At 34.3% G+C, this 12,822-nt stretch overlaps 1 protein-coding gene across 4 annotated transcripts in view; it reads left to right on the forward strand.

Moving 5' to 3' along the window:
- The first annotated feature begins 3,536 nt into the window (after positions 1 to 3,536).
- The window catches only part of LOC108916570 (glutamate receptor ionotropic, kainate 2-like), a 35,195-nt gene continuing 25,909 nt past the window's right edge, over positions 3,537 to 12,822 (forward strand). For 2 of the 4 annotated variants that reach the window (XM_018722855.1, XM_023456341.1), the window contains exon 1: positions 3,537 to 3,689. In XM_018722855.1, coding sequence (XP_018578371.1) covers positions 3,552 to 3,689 — 138 coding nt within the window. In that variant the 5' untranslated portion in view covers positions 3,537 to 3,551. The remainder of the gene's footprint in view (positions 3,690 to 12,822) is intronic. The other 2 variants (XM_018722854.2, XM_018722853.2) reach the window with 1 other exon arrangement.

The following is a 12,822-nucleotide window of genomic DNA, read 5'->3' on the forward strand; positions in this document are numbered from 1 at the left end:
GTGTAGACATAGACATTGTTATGTTTTAAGTCACCAAGGTCACCCAAAGTATTTTAAACTGACGAACAGCCCGTAACTTTTTTATTTCTCGACCATAGTTTTTCGATATTTTTATCAGTTACAAATTATTCTCAGTTTATTGTCACCACGTTAAATATCCACATATAACCACATCCGCAGTCGTATTTCATTTCTTCATAGTCATATTTCTTCTCTGAAGCGGTTTTTCATTTAATTAATGCAAGTTTAAACGCACATGTTTCATATTTACCTGTCGCAATCACAATCGGCGTTCGACTACGGCGCTGCGAAGCAGGGCGATTTATGGAAAATTCTCACCGGAAGAAATGTACATTCAGCATTCAATTAACCGAGTGATTCCCGATCGAGTTTTATGAATTCAGACTTGGCAGATGGCTCAATTAATGGCTACAAGGAACGAGAACATATTGAACGGAACTAATGTGCAAATTACTACCCACCGCGGTCGTTAATGCAGAAAGATGAATGCTGCATTTCGAGTGCATTAGTTCGGGTATTTAACGCTTCCATTATGTAACAAATGTGCATCCTCTTTAACAGGGATGCGGGACATAAATTCGTCATAAATATTATTTTTGGTCTATCTCCCTATTAAAACATTACATGAGGTACATAGTAGTCGAGTACGAATAGATGAGGACAGTACCTCATATATTTTTTTCCATACGGGCCCACAAAGGTAAAAATTAAAAAGTTATTTTTATTTACACTTTCTAAACTATTAACTTCAGCATGATGCAAATTTGGTGATTGATAACACATGTGTACAGCTTGTTTTTGATGTTGTAAGCGATACTTCATTATGCCCAGAACGCCAGGGACGGGCTATGCCCAATGGTTCACAATTTTTGCATAGATGACGATCGTAATCTGCCTGTTTCAAAAATAATTCCCTGAAGAATTTGTCAACGATAATACCTTCTTGATTCAACTCGGTAAAATTAACAGTTTAGGAAATATTTGTGATTTTGTCACAAAGTACATCGGGCGGTGCCTCCACCATTTTTTGTATTTCATTTTTGTTGGACATAATTATTATGTTAGAACGTACAAACAAATATCATTCGTAGGAAGTGAGTGGAGGTTCAAGGTGCCCATATTGAAAATGTATTTGGATAGTTTTCTTTCTTTTAAATTGTTTTTTTAATTTCCTTTAACTTATTCTTGTTTTGTTTTATATTTTGTGTTATATGTAAAGCCTGTAAAAAAATTACAGGCTGTCAAAGTTGACGGCCTGTTATTAAACAAATTAGGTTGGTAGCGGTAAAAAAAATACTGTCATAACTGGCAACCCGAGTAGGTACTTTCCCAGATAAAAATATTTTATTTGTGGAAGTATATAAGTGCATAAGAAATATTGTTATAAGTCAGTGGGTCGCTTGATTTTTCGGCAAGCTGTGGCGCGGCGGAAGGGTGGGGGAAACGAACGACAGCGAGTCCGAAGAAAATATTCATAGTCCTGCCGTTAAAAAAACGAAATTTGCTTGAAAATAATATATTTGACAGCCTGTAACTCCGTTGTTTTTCAACGAATCTTGACGACTTTCTTTTAACTTAAAGCTCTTTTCATAAGCTTTCCGAATATGTAATAATATATAACTATATCACGCGTGTGCGTTGTATATTTCATTTTGCAACTAAGGCTAAAAAATAAAAAAAATCAAATTTGAAATTTAAAAAAAATGGTAGATTTCAATGTATTATGAAATCTACCATGAAAAAAATCAGTGCGATTGTGGAAGACGCTCCAGACTAATAATTAGTTAATTTGTTTATAAGACCATAACTTGTAAACTATTCAACTTACCGATACCAGATTTCGTGTGAGTTATTAGACAGTGATAAGGAATGAGAGGATGCGATGCCAAAACGTTCTGGTAATAATAACGCAGTTTATAAATGTTTAATTCAAATGTCATAAATAAACTTATTCTGTTTATAACTTTTGATCTGATCAATATTTTTTTGACACTCGAGGGCTAGTTTTGTAGGTTTTTGAAGACGAAAAAAAAGTACTTTGCAGTTTTCTCGTGGAAATGAACGAAAAAAAGTTATAAGCGAAAAATGTGAATTTACGTAAAAATTATACAATCCCCCTGTAAACAATCTTCCCCCCCCCATTTTTATGACTGTGGAAACTAAAATGTTATTGTACATAATATTTAGCATCTATAGTGATAATTTCAGCTTGCCGAAACAAAAAGTCGTGAAATGGTCATTATTTCCCTGCTCTTTTTCCTGGCCTATAGTCTTATGATGAAGCAAATAGTATGAGCCTTAAAAAGTAAATGTTATGAAATAACTAAAATAATACGTTCTTCCGAAATAGGAATATAACCTTGAAAAAAAAAATGGAAATATCTAAGATATATAAAAAAAAGTCAAAAAAGTAAATAAACAGTAGTAAAAGATACTTCTTATATGTGGTTCAGCCATATTTCATCTTTTGAAACGTATTTTGATGTTGAAAGGAATCGCCTTTTTTAGTACAGAAGTACGAACAAATGTTTTTTTTTCATGTCACTTTGCCAAGCGGTGGTCGCTTTTTGGATTTACAAATTGGCGCTTGTAACGTGAAAGAACTTCACGCCAGTCCATTTTATATTTATCCAACTGAAAATGTCCCGCATAAAACATCATAAGAGCTTTCCCTGCAAGGTATTTTTTTCGTTAAAAGGTGTAAAAGTTTTACGCAGAATGTATGTGTTACTGCAAATCCTGTTGGATGTATTTTGTCCTGTATATTAAAAATACTAAAATATTAACGTCAAATTCGAAATCTGTACTTCTTAATTTACTCTTTTTATAGTTTGTTTTTTTGTAAGAAACTACTTCATAGTAAAAATGCTTTTGTTGTTAAATTTCAAAGCTGTCGGTCTCCATAAAAGAGATTTAAGTGTAAAGGCGTTTTTAACCTACCAAATATTTGAGCTACTTTAGTTTTCGACGAGTTAGGTATTTTGTGCATAAATATACGTCTCGAACGTCAAAAAGTCGATGGAGGAAGGTGCTTTCTAAACAACATTAACCGCGATTCTGGAGAGTAATCGATGAGACATTTCATGAATGATTTAGATGGATGCATGTCCCCCTGGAACTGTCTTTCAGAGCTTTCAAAAGTTAGTCGAATAAGTCGCTCGAAGCGGCACAGGGTTCATTCCTCCCGAAATGTTATTTTAGTTGTTCCTTCCTGACCTAATAAATATAAAATATCTGACAAAAATTTCTTACCGTTAAAAAAAGGTTAACGTCACAAAAGTGTTAATCTCGGACTTTGCTCTATGTTTCAAGTTTTGGAGATATCAAAAAATATATACCTATTACACTTTTTTTACAAACTTGTTTACAAACTTTCCACTCAAGTTTTGTCAACAATTCAAATTTTACGAACAAATTTATGAGCAAGTTCTACATAGGTTTACTGGAGTATGAAATTCGTGGTTCTTCCTCGACATGTAACAGAAAGCTATACAAGCGAATTCGTTCCTTTACAGGCGGAAGCCGCCCTGATGTACGACTCTGTTTTCGTCTTCGCCATCGGCTTGCAGACGCTGGAGCAGTCGCACACCCTGAAGCTGTCCAACGTGTCCTGCGACAAGGAGCAGCCTTGGGACGGCGGCCTCAGCCTTATCAATTACATTAATGCGGTGAGTTAACGCCAATGTTTCCACTGAAATCTAGATCCACATCCTATCCGACTATATTCCGCGAAATTAATGTCCCCACGTTAGTTCTAATATCTTGTTACGATCGCGTTGGATTTAATTTATCGCCCCTAATGGACGCTGTACCAGGGCTATAAATCCGAAGGGTGTCTTTGAATTAGCTAGACTACAAGCCCAATAAAATTGTGTATCATATGTATTAAAAAACTTTTTGAATGTTAACATATTTAAAAATATGCATATGAACTTGTGGGGACTGTATGTGAAAAGTATATCGATGTGAGAATAAATCATGAAGTTAAAATATTTAATTCATTGAAATCTACTAAAAGACAAATATTAAATAAACTAACATTACTTAAAGGACAATAAATACATTTAGATTGTTTTGTAGGTTTATTTAATATAAGCAAGACATTAAAATTATATTATTTTCTGAATTCCAATCTTGAAAAATGAATATTTGTCATGAGTGAAAGATATTGCTTATTCCGGACCTGTTCAAAGTATGCGCGGTCAGATTACCTCGCACACTCCACTTCCCCGCAAATTGGTTTCACAGGTTCCCATGCTTTGGGATAGGAAACATACACTCTAGGTGCTCTGTTTTAATCTTTTTTCTTTTGGCTCCACAAAACACGAGGAATATGATAATTGGCTGATAAACTTGAATTAATTCAAGTCGCGTGGAAGTTGCTTAGATTTACTTAATTTATGTGGCACATAAAAAAATGATTCAAAATCCGTATTCAGCGGAATTATTGCGCTCGCCTTAAGCATATATATCTTGATAACATCGTGCTAGACATTATTTATCTAAAGGGTCCATCTGATTAGGGTCTTAGGTCAAACAAAAATATTTTAATTTATTATTTAAATGTTATCTTACAATTAGTTTTACTCAATTAATATTATATGCATAATAAATTTAGTCTTATACCAAACTTAAAATAACGAATAACTATCTTAGCTTTCATCTGTCGGTCCAGACATGCTGTAACCGTTAGACAGTGCTAAAAGTTCATTTCTTACACAAATATTTACATAAATGATACACGATCCAAAGATTGGCTCTCATGAAGTGTTCCACAAAACCTATCTGAGAAATATAAGGGACATGACACAAATAAAGGCCAATATTTACTCATTTTTCTCTTATTCCGACGATATTAATGAAACTAATACTTTTGATGATTTAACAAAGCGCCGTATATTACACAAAAACATCGTTAATATTTGCAGGAAATAAACTCCAAAGAAAATTAAATAATTTTTTTTATTTTACTGATGTAAATATATTAATAAATGTGTACACTTAGATGACCTGATTTGGCTCAAATGCTAGTTGTTCACTAGGCATGTTTAGATTAATTTGTGGCGCAATAATATAGCACAGCGTTTTATCCACCCAATGTTATAAATAAATACTAAGGTACGTAAATATAATGACTTTGTGTAAATTATATAAACATCAACAATTTTATGAGTGTATTATGAACCAAAGTAATGCGATAACTTTCTGCAGGAATCCAAATTCACATCCAATTCGAGCACATCCGGTAGAATTAATGCGCTCACGTTAAGCATGTAATATCTTGTTAGGATCGTGTTGGACTTAATTTATCTGTTCTAATGGACCATTCGGACGCAGCCATTTACCGTTATGCTCAAAAGTCTGAAGAGTATCCTCGAATATTGTTCTTCCAATTACACTTAATTCCGCTATGATCGCGCAATTAACTTTGCTCCTTGATTATCGCATGCGAACTTTGTTAATAGGTTCCGAAATGATTATTTAGCAGAAACCATTGTATATTTTTGCGGTAGCTAATCAATAACTATTCCTAAGTTTTTAACAGCCCAATCTATTTAAATAAACGAATAAGATATTTTTGTAGAATGGATTTCAATGTTTACTTATTGCAGTCCAGTTATGTTTCCTTGGCGAAAGTACACAATTCGTATCAGATTATAAAGAGAGAACGGAACGGAATTGTTCCCAACGACATTAATTGTGCGGCAAGAAGCTTTTGCTTCCGTGCCCGCGACTGAGATACAATCAAGTGTCAGTCTGACAACACTTAATTTATTAGCATATTACAAGCATTAGTGTCGCTCCCCAGACGTTCTATTAGCACAGGGTTTCCGGTCCGGGCGTTTTCGGATGTATTCTAAGTTTGTCAGGTGCATATCTGATTAGGAATTCGATACGAGAGGAGAGAGTTGACCGATGGGGTTATATTCTCTAAATTATAGCCACTCGTGTAAAAAAGGCGCGTGGCTAATCAAGATCCTGTATATATTTATAACTAGGTAATAGTTATTTACACAATAAAGGAGTTAAGTATTATTTACCAGTCGAGGACGATTTTGCGCCCGAGCGGAGCGAGGGCTGGCGAGACTGGTAATTATACTTAACTGCTGCGTCGTGTATAACATTTTATCTGCTCACACAGCTCTTTAAGGTTCATGAAATAAAGATTAGGTTTTATTTTTGACATTTCTTAATCAATTCATTCTGACATTATTCGAAATTTTGCAAAGTCGGTTATTTGGATTTTGTCGTTTCTAATGTATTTATAAACAAAGCTACATAAAAGTTACAATTTTGCTGGTTTTGAATTATTATTTCTAAATGAGTGATTTTCAAATAGAAAGTGCAGCAAATGCTGACTGCGAATTTTTAATTGCCCGAGAAGTCAAAAGTGCGCTACGGATGCTCATATGGAAATGGTGCCAGAACAAAAATACTGGTGTTTTTGAAATGTCACTGCTAGCATATTTCATGAAGAAGTCAAAAACTTTAAAGTCACCGGCGAATTTGTGGAGTGAATACTCAATGATTAAGTCAACTATTTCCAAGGAGGAGAACGCAAAATACCCCAAGCTGAGAGCATTTTTGAAACGTAAGAATGACGGCTGTACACCTAAAAAGTCAAACGTTTTTACAAGAGACCAAGTCAACGATTATCTCGTTGGGCCACCCGACAACACATATTAGATTAGACTAATAAAATTGCACAGTTTTTGAAACTACAACATCCTGAAACATATACAGGCTATTCATTCCGAAGAACATCGGCAGCGTTACTGGCTGATATAGGAGTTGATGTATTAGCAATCAAGAGACATGGTGGGTGGAAATCAGCCACAATTACCTCCTTAAAAACAATGTATTTAATAGTCTATTTACTTTAATGGGAGCAGATAAAATATATCAGAAAATTGCGGCATACAATCTATTAGCTATCAGCAATATTAGGTTTCACTTAATTATCCCAAAGGAAGGAATATCGAATATATTAAATACATATTTTTCATTTTCAATGCAACATAAATCGGAAAGCGATCGTTTTATTATGTAAAATCAAATTCATGTCGTGTGTATAAAGGTAATATTGACGGTATTCAGACATTTAGTGAAGATTTCCAAATCCTTTATATTTCAAAGAAACGAGGATTTATCCCTTCGGAATGTTCTTTCAATTACTTGACAGGTTTAAGGTAGGTATATGATTTGGTTAGTAAAGCGAAATATCGTTCTTGGATATTTTTATGTACACTTTTAAAGAGCAATACTGATTATTATTATCACGCATTTTGACAACTCAGATCAGTTGATTGGTACTTTAATACAAAGCTCTTTCCGACGTAGTAAATAAATCAAAAAGTTGTTTGAGTAATATTCAAGGTGTCCCACAAAGAAATTCTTTGGAGCGACATTTGACAGGTAATAAACAAAAATGTTTTGTAAAAATATGATGACCAATTTAGTACTTATAAATCCATGCCTGTAATTGTGCATTTCAACTACCAGTGCCGTAGATCTAAAGGGGCCAATTTCTGATTTAAATCGTAACTTTTCGCCTATGACTATTTTAAAAATACTGTCTCTTTCAATTTTCTTTTACTGGTACTCTTTCACCAAAATTTTAACCGAATCTCATTGAATTATGTTTTACCATCGGTTCGTATATTTTTGATTTATCAAATTCTCGTTTTTTTAATATATTATTCTGCTTCATAACCAGCATGTTTACGCAAATTAAAACTTCCTTGCCTTGTGGAAAGACATTTTCGATGAGAATTTAATATAAACGTGTGGATTAGTTTTACCAATAACTTTCTGCTTGTTCCTATTATATTACCAATTCGTCTCGATTTTCTGCGAAATACTCTGACGATCTACCAGTTAATCTATATAAGAGAACATTTAAATTATCTGTACCCAGGCAGATGGACAAGCAGGGAAACGATACTCCAATTACTGGCCACCACGTCCACCTGATTTAAATCCCTGTGATTTTTTTAGTTGTACTCTGTGAGTACTGATATTGAAGGTCAAGTGTGGAACAGAATTGCAGACGCTGTTCACTATTCGCAGACTGAAGGAAGACTGAGAAGAATACAATATTGGGACAGCCTGTAAATGTACACCACGCCTATAACTTAACTCAAGTTAGGAAGAAAGTAACATCGCCACTTCTCTATTCCAAAATCAACCGCTACATTATGACAGACAATACAACAAAGCCATCAAAACTGGATTGTTCCTCTGACATTAATTGTTCCGTAATAATTGCAACGGCGTTTGAAAAGAAGCGTCGGGAAGCATTCGGGGCGAATCCCAGATACGCCAAGTGACGGCCTGACAACGCTCAATTTATTAACATATTAGGAGCATTAGTGTTGCTCCGCAGACTTTCTATTAAGGGACGGTCCCGAGCCTGATGCTCCCGGTTGTATTCCGAGAGTATACATTAAGTGTGCACCCTCCAATAAATACGATGTAAATGTAGGTGTGGGATGGCGAGTGACGGGATGATATATCTTAAAATTTCATCCATACCTCCAGATTTTTGACATAAATAATTTGTTATATCGTTTGGAGAAGCGTGGGTATGAGATTTTAGTGGTGAAAGGAAATTTCATAACTTTCAAGTTCTCCATATGGACCGTGCCTACGGTCTGATTTACGAATATAATTTATAATCCATTTTTCTTAACATATGTAAACAAGACACCAAAAAGCTTCATTAAAGATAAATATCCAAACTTGCAATAACATCTTGAAGGTCTTGTAAATTCAAACGTGATACGCTGCAGTTCCTGCACAAATAACGTCCAAATTAAGATAATCTTTCACAGATTTGGATAGACCATTTCCAATCAGAACTTTTCTCGTACAATGCACTGTTCAAATTTTGATAAAATAAAACCTTACTACTTTTCTCCAATTTCTCAATTATGAAGAGTTTTCACATTCACAAATAAAACCCAAGAAGTACAAGTCTTGATTTAGAAATATTCTGTACTAATTTGTAAAAGTTCAAACTCTTTACACCCTTCATAATCCCACTGCTTAGTTCTTGTTCAAAATTTATGTAACAGACCACAGAAAAGAAAGTACACTGTACCAAGATTGAAATACAAATCTGGTTCTTGAGTAGTTGATCAAAAACTATATTTTACTTCCAATCAGAACTGATGACTGGCTACCAGTACAGGAAAATGGGAAGAGCCAATAGGAAACCCTAAGCTTAGATTTTTATGGCGTGATATAAATATTTGACTTAAAATTCCATCTTGGTAAATTTACATCCTTTGGGCAGTAACGTATGTTATTGAAATCATTTTCCCGAGCTTACATTACACGAAAGTACTTGTTTTCTCAACAACTTTTATCAAGAAAGTTTTCCAACATTTCTTCCGTTTAAAAAAATATAAGACGATATAGAGAAATTAAATACCAGAAGATACTTTCAATACGTGCATTCATTACTGACAAGTTTCAATTATTCAGTTCAATCCAATACAAAAAGTACGATTTCGATTCTTGGGGCAATTCGGAAACATTCGATTCCCGAAAACACATCTCGTCTCACAAATGCTTCAGAATTTGAAATTTATCCGCAAACTACTCTCGCCTATATCTCGAAACGGGTTTCCTAGAATGTATTCCATAGAAATAACTCTTTCTGAGAATAAATGAAGGACGTTTTCATGCGAACAATACCGCTTAAACAGGACCATAAAAAGACGACGTCCTCGTAATCCAAGACGGCTTAGGTTGATACAGGTAGATGAGATGGTCTAACTGTCCAGGATCTATTCGTCAAGTGGAAATGTCCAAGATAAGCAGATCTAAATCCACGACGGAGACTTTGCATACCACTCAAGAATTAATTACAATGCTCAGCAAAAGGATTATTAATTTAGTGCATTATTATTGTTAAGCACAATAGAGCCTCTGTACAGGGTAATAAAAATAACATGGATGGATATTTCTATCGAAAAATACTCGTAAGTGCAAAAAAACGCAGATAAATAAATGAACCCCACAAAATTTAATGAAAATCGATTTATTGTGGTGATTATAGAAATTATAATACAAAAAGATTCAATGAAATTTTAATAAAGCATCCTGTTTGTGTCCTTCTCTTGCAAATACATTACGTGTGTAAAAAAATGTCATCTTTCATTACTTTCCCTTGGCATTTCGGGCATTCGAGCCCCACGTTGGGCGCCATGTAGCTTTGGAAAGATAGTCGAAAAAGTTAATGCCTGTTTCTCGTGGTAGTTTGGGTCCCCTCGGACATGACTGTAAATGAAAATTATAAATACACCTAAAATTAATCATTTAATAACTTGGACGCCTCCGATATGCGCTTAATCCGATGCATCCGATATTTTTATTCTCATTTCGCGCGGGTCGCATCAATAAATCAGATGCTATTTGTACGCGAGTCTTAGACACCAAAAAAAGACTCCTTAAAATTCGCTCTGGGCTACGGCGATGCCGCCGACTTCCAGGACGTGCACCGAAACGCAATTTTCAGAGTCTACGTGGCCGAAAACCCGTATAAACGCTACAGTTTGTGTTCGGGGAGTAGAACTACAGAACTATTTGCCTTGAGGATGTTTAATCAGTTTCGCTATTTACCCTCCCAAAAGATCTTTAACTTATCGGTTTTTTTTATGGAGTAGTTAAATGCATCAGGTGAAAATTACGTAGAAATTTGCTATTTTGCACAAACAAATGTAAATAAATACTTTGATATAGTTTTCCAATACTTATGTTACATATAATTCTATGTAAAGGAACGACGATTATGTTTTTCCAACGTTCGAGGGGGTACCTATATTTCATACATCATGTCTAATAAAGAAAGTTAAGGAGGCATTTTTCTCGCAAGCAGAAAGAAATGATGATTAATCTACGTCAATTAAAGCCAAGGCGACTTTTTAATGAAGAAGTTGCACTTAACAAGATTTGAATTATAAATTGCGTGTTGTCTTTAGCTTTTATTATTTAAATCAAGTTGTACAGACGCTGAAATGAAGTGACATAAAACAGCTCCAGGTACTTCGTGATAATTTATCTTGCCGTCCTGATTTATCCTTTAGATTTGTCAAAGCTTTATCGCGGAATCAGTCAACATGTCGGGAAGATGCACAAGTCCTTCGGGCAGTTCATATTACAAAGTTGGTATTACAATGTACGAATAATTTCAGCGTATTATTTATCAGGATTGCATGTCCTATGTTTAGGCAGCGTAAGTTTAAACGGCTAATCGCTATTCTATCTTTCCATAATTGCTTGGATTTCTATATAACAACATGTTTGTACACCTTGAGAACAGTTACTAAATAAATTTAATTGAATCGCTTTTACAAATGAAAATATATTGAGATTTTACTATATTAAGAGAAGAAAGAATAGTAAGAGAGAATGAGTAAAACAAAGCTATCGTTTCGGTTACAGGGTAATTTGCTTATCTTTTAAAAGGTCGATCAAATTTTTTCCGATTTTCTGTCTTTATTAGGTGTTCCAAATACGTGGCTCAAATTAATGACATTATGACTGAATCACCCTGTATATTTTAGAAAACTGAAACAGGACAATTTCTTTAACATGCAAGTACACCGCTATTTTAAGCTCGGTCCCAAGCATGCACTTACCAAAACACGATCTAGACGTCTAGATATAGTACTCCCTAAGGTGTCTATGTTGTGCAATGAAAATGCTGCAGTTCAGAGACTACCATAATGGTTAACGTCACATTTTTACTAGATATAGTAAATGAAGGATAATACCTTTCCTTGCGTTCTTAAGTTGGTTGTTAAATAACAAATTACATTTTACATTAAAAATATTACTGTTCGTGTTATAACAAGTTTCTGGTCCTTTATTTAGTAGGTAATAATTTATAGAGAAAACTGCGTTACCAATATATCACAACTTTTCTGATTTTTATAGCTTGCAATTAAATAAAAACAATAAAATTAGTACTTCACAGATAAGAGGGAGCCTCGTTTCTTCTAACTGCTGCTTCACAAGGCCGTTAAAGATATAAACTTTATATGGACCCAAAGAAAAGTTTTTAGGGCTTATTGAACAACAAAGTTTTTTCATAAATATTATAGATTCCATTCTTTTAGTGTAATTATGTTTTGCGCAGTGTGTGAACAACACGTCCATTGGAAACTTTCCCAGATTAAAGATTTAGGTATATCTCATAAATTTTAGTCTTGAGTTTTACGGGAACTGACTGTTTTTTTAAAGAAATTCCTGTGATAAAACGACTCAGATCCAATTCAGTTACAGAATCATTTAATTGCATTGAAACCATCAAAAAGGTATTTGCGCTCAAGAACATTCAACTGATCATTATTTCCGCACTTTCCAGCAAAATTACTTCCGTTATAACCGAGTATTTCCCAGATATGACGCGAAACAATTTTACACGAGACAGATACCTAGATGTCTTCTTTTATAATCCAATTTATCTTCACAAGTACTTCTTATTCATTTCTCATGAACATATTAACGTCAAATTTAAACTGGGAAAATTTCCAGTAACGGATATATTACTAATGAAGTCTTCTAAGTGGGGGCTAATAACGTAAATCATTATAATTGCATGCGAAGAATGGAAGCTGCAATATTTATGAAAGAAGTTTGTCGAACTTTCGTTTGGGGTCACACAAAGTTTGTTTCCCAAACAGCTCGATAAAGGCACGTTGGGAAAATCGAAACCGAACACAACGAAAAAGTTATATATATATTTGTCATAATTTACTATTCAAAACGCCATTTGATCGAAGGTTACAA

This window comes from Anoplophora glabripennis, unplaced genomic scaffold, assembly GCF_000390285.2.
Source record: "Anoplophora glabripennis isolate ALB-LARVAE unplaced genomic scaffold, Agla_2.0 scaffold1404, whole genome shotgun sequence".
In the NCBI taxonomy this organism is placed as follows: Eukaryota; Metazoa; Arthropoda; class Insecta; order Coleoptera; family Cerambycidae; genus Anoplophora; species Anoplophora glabripennis.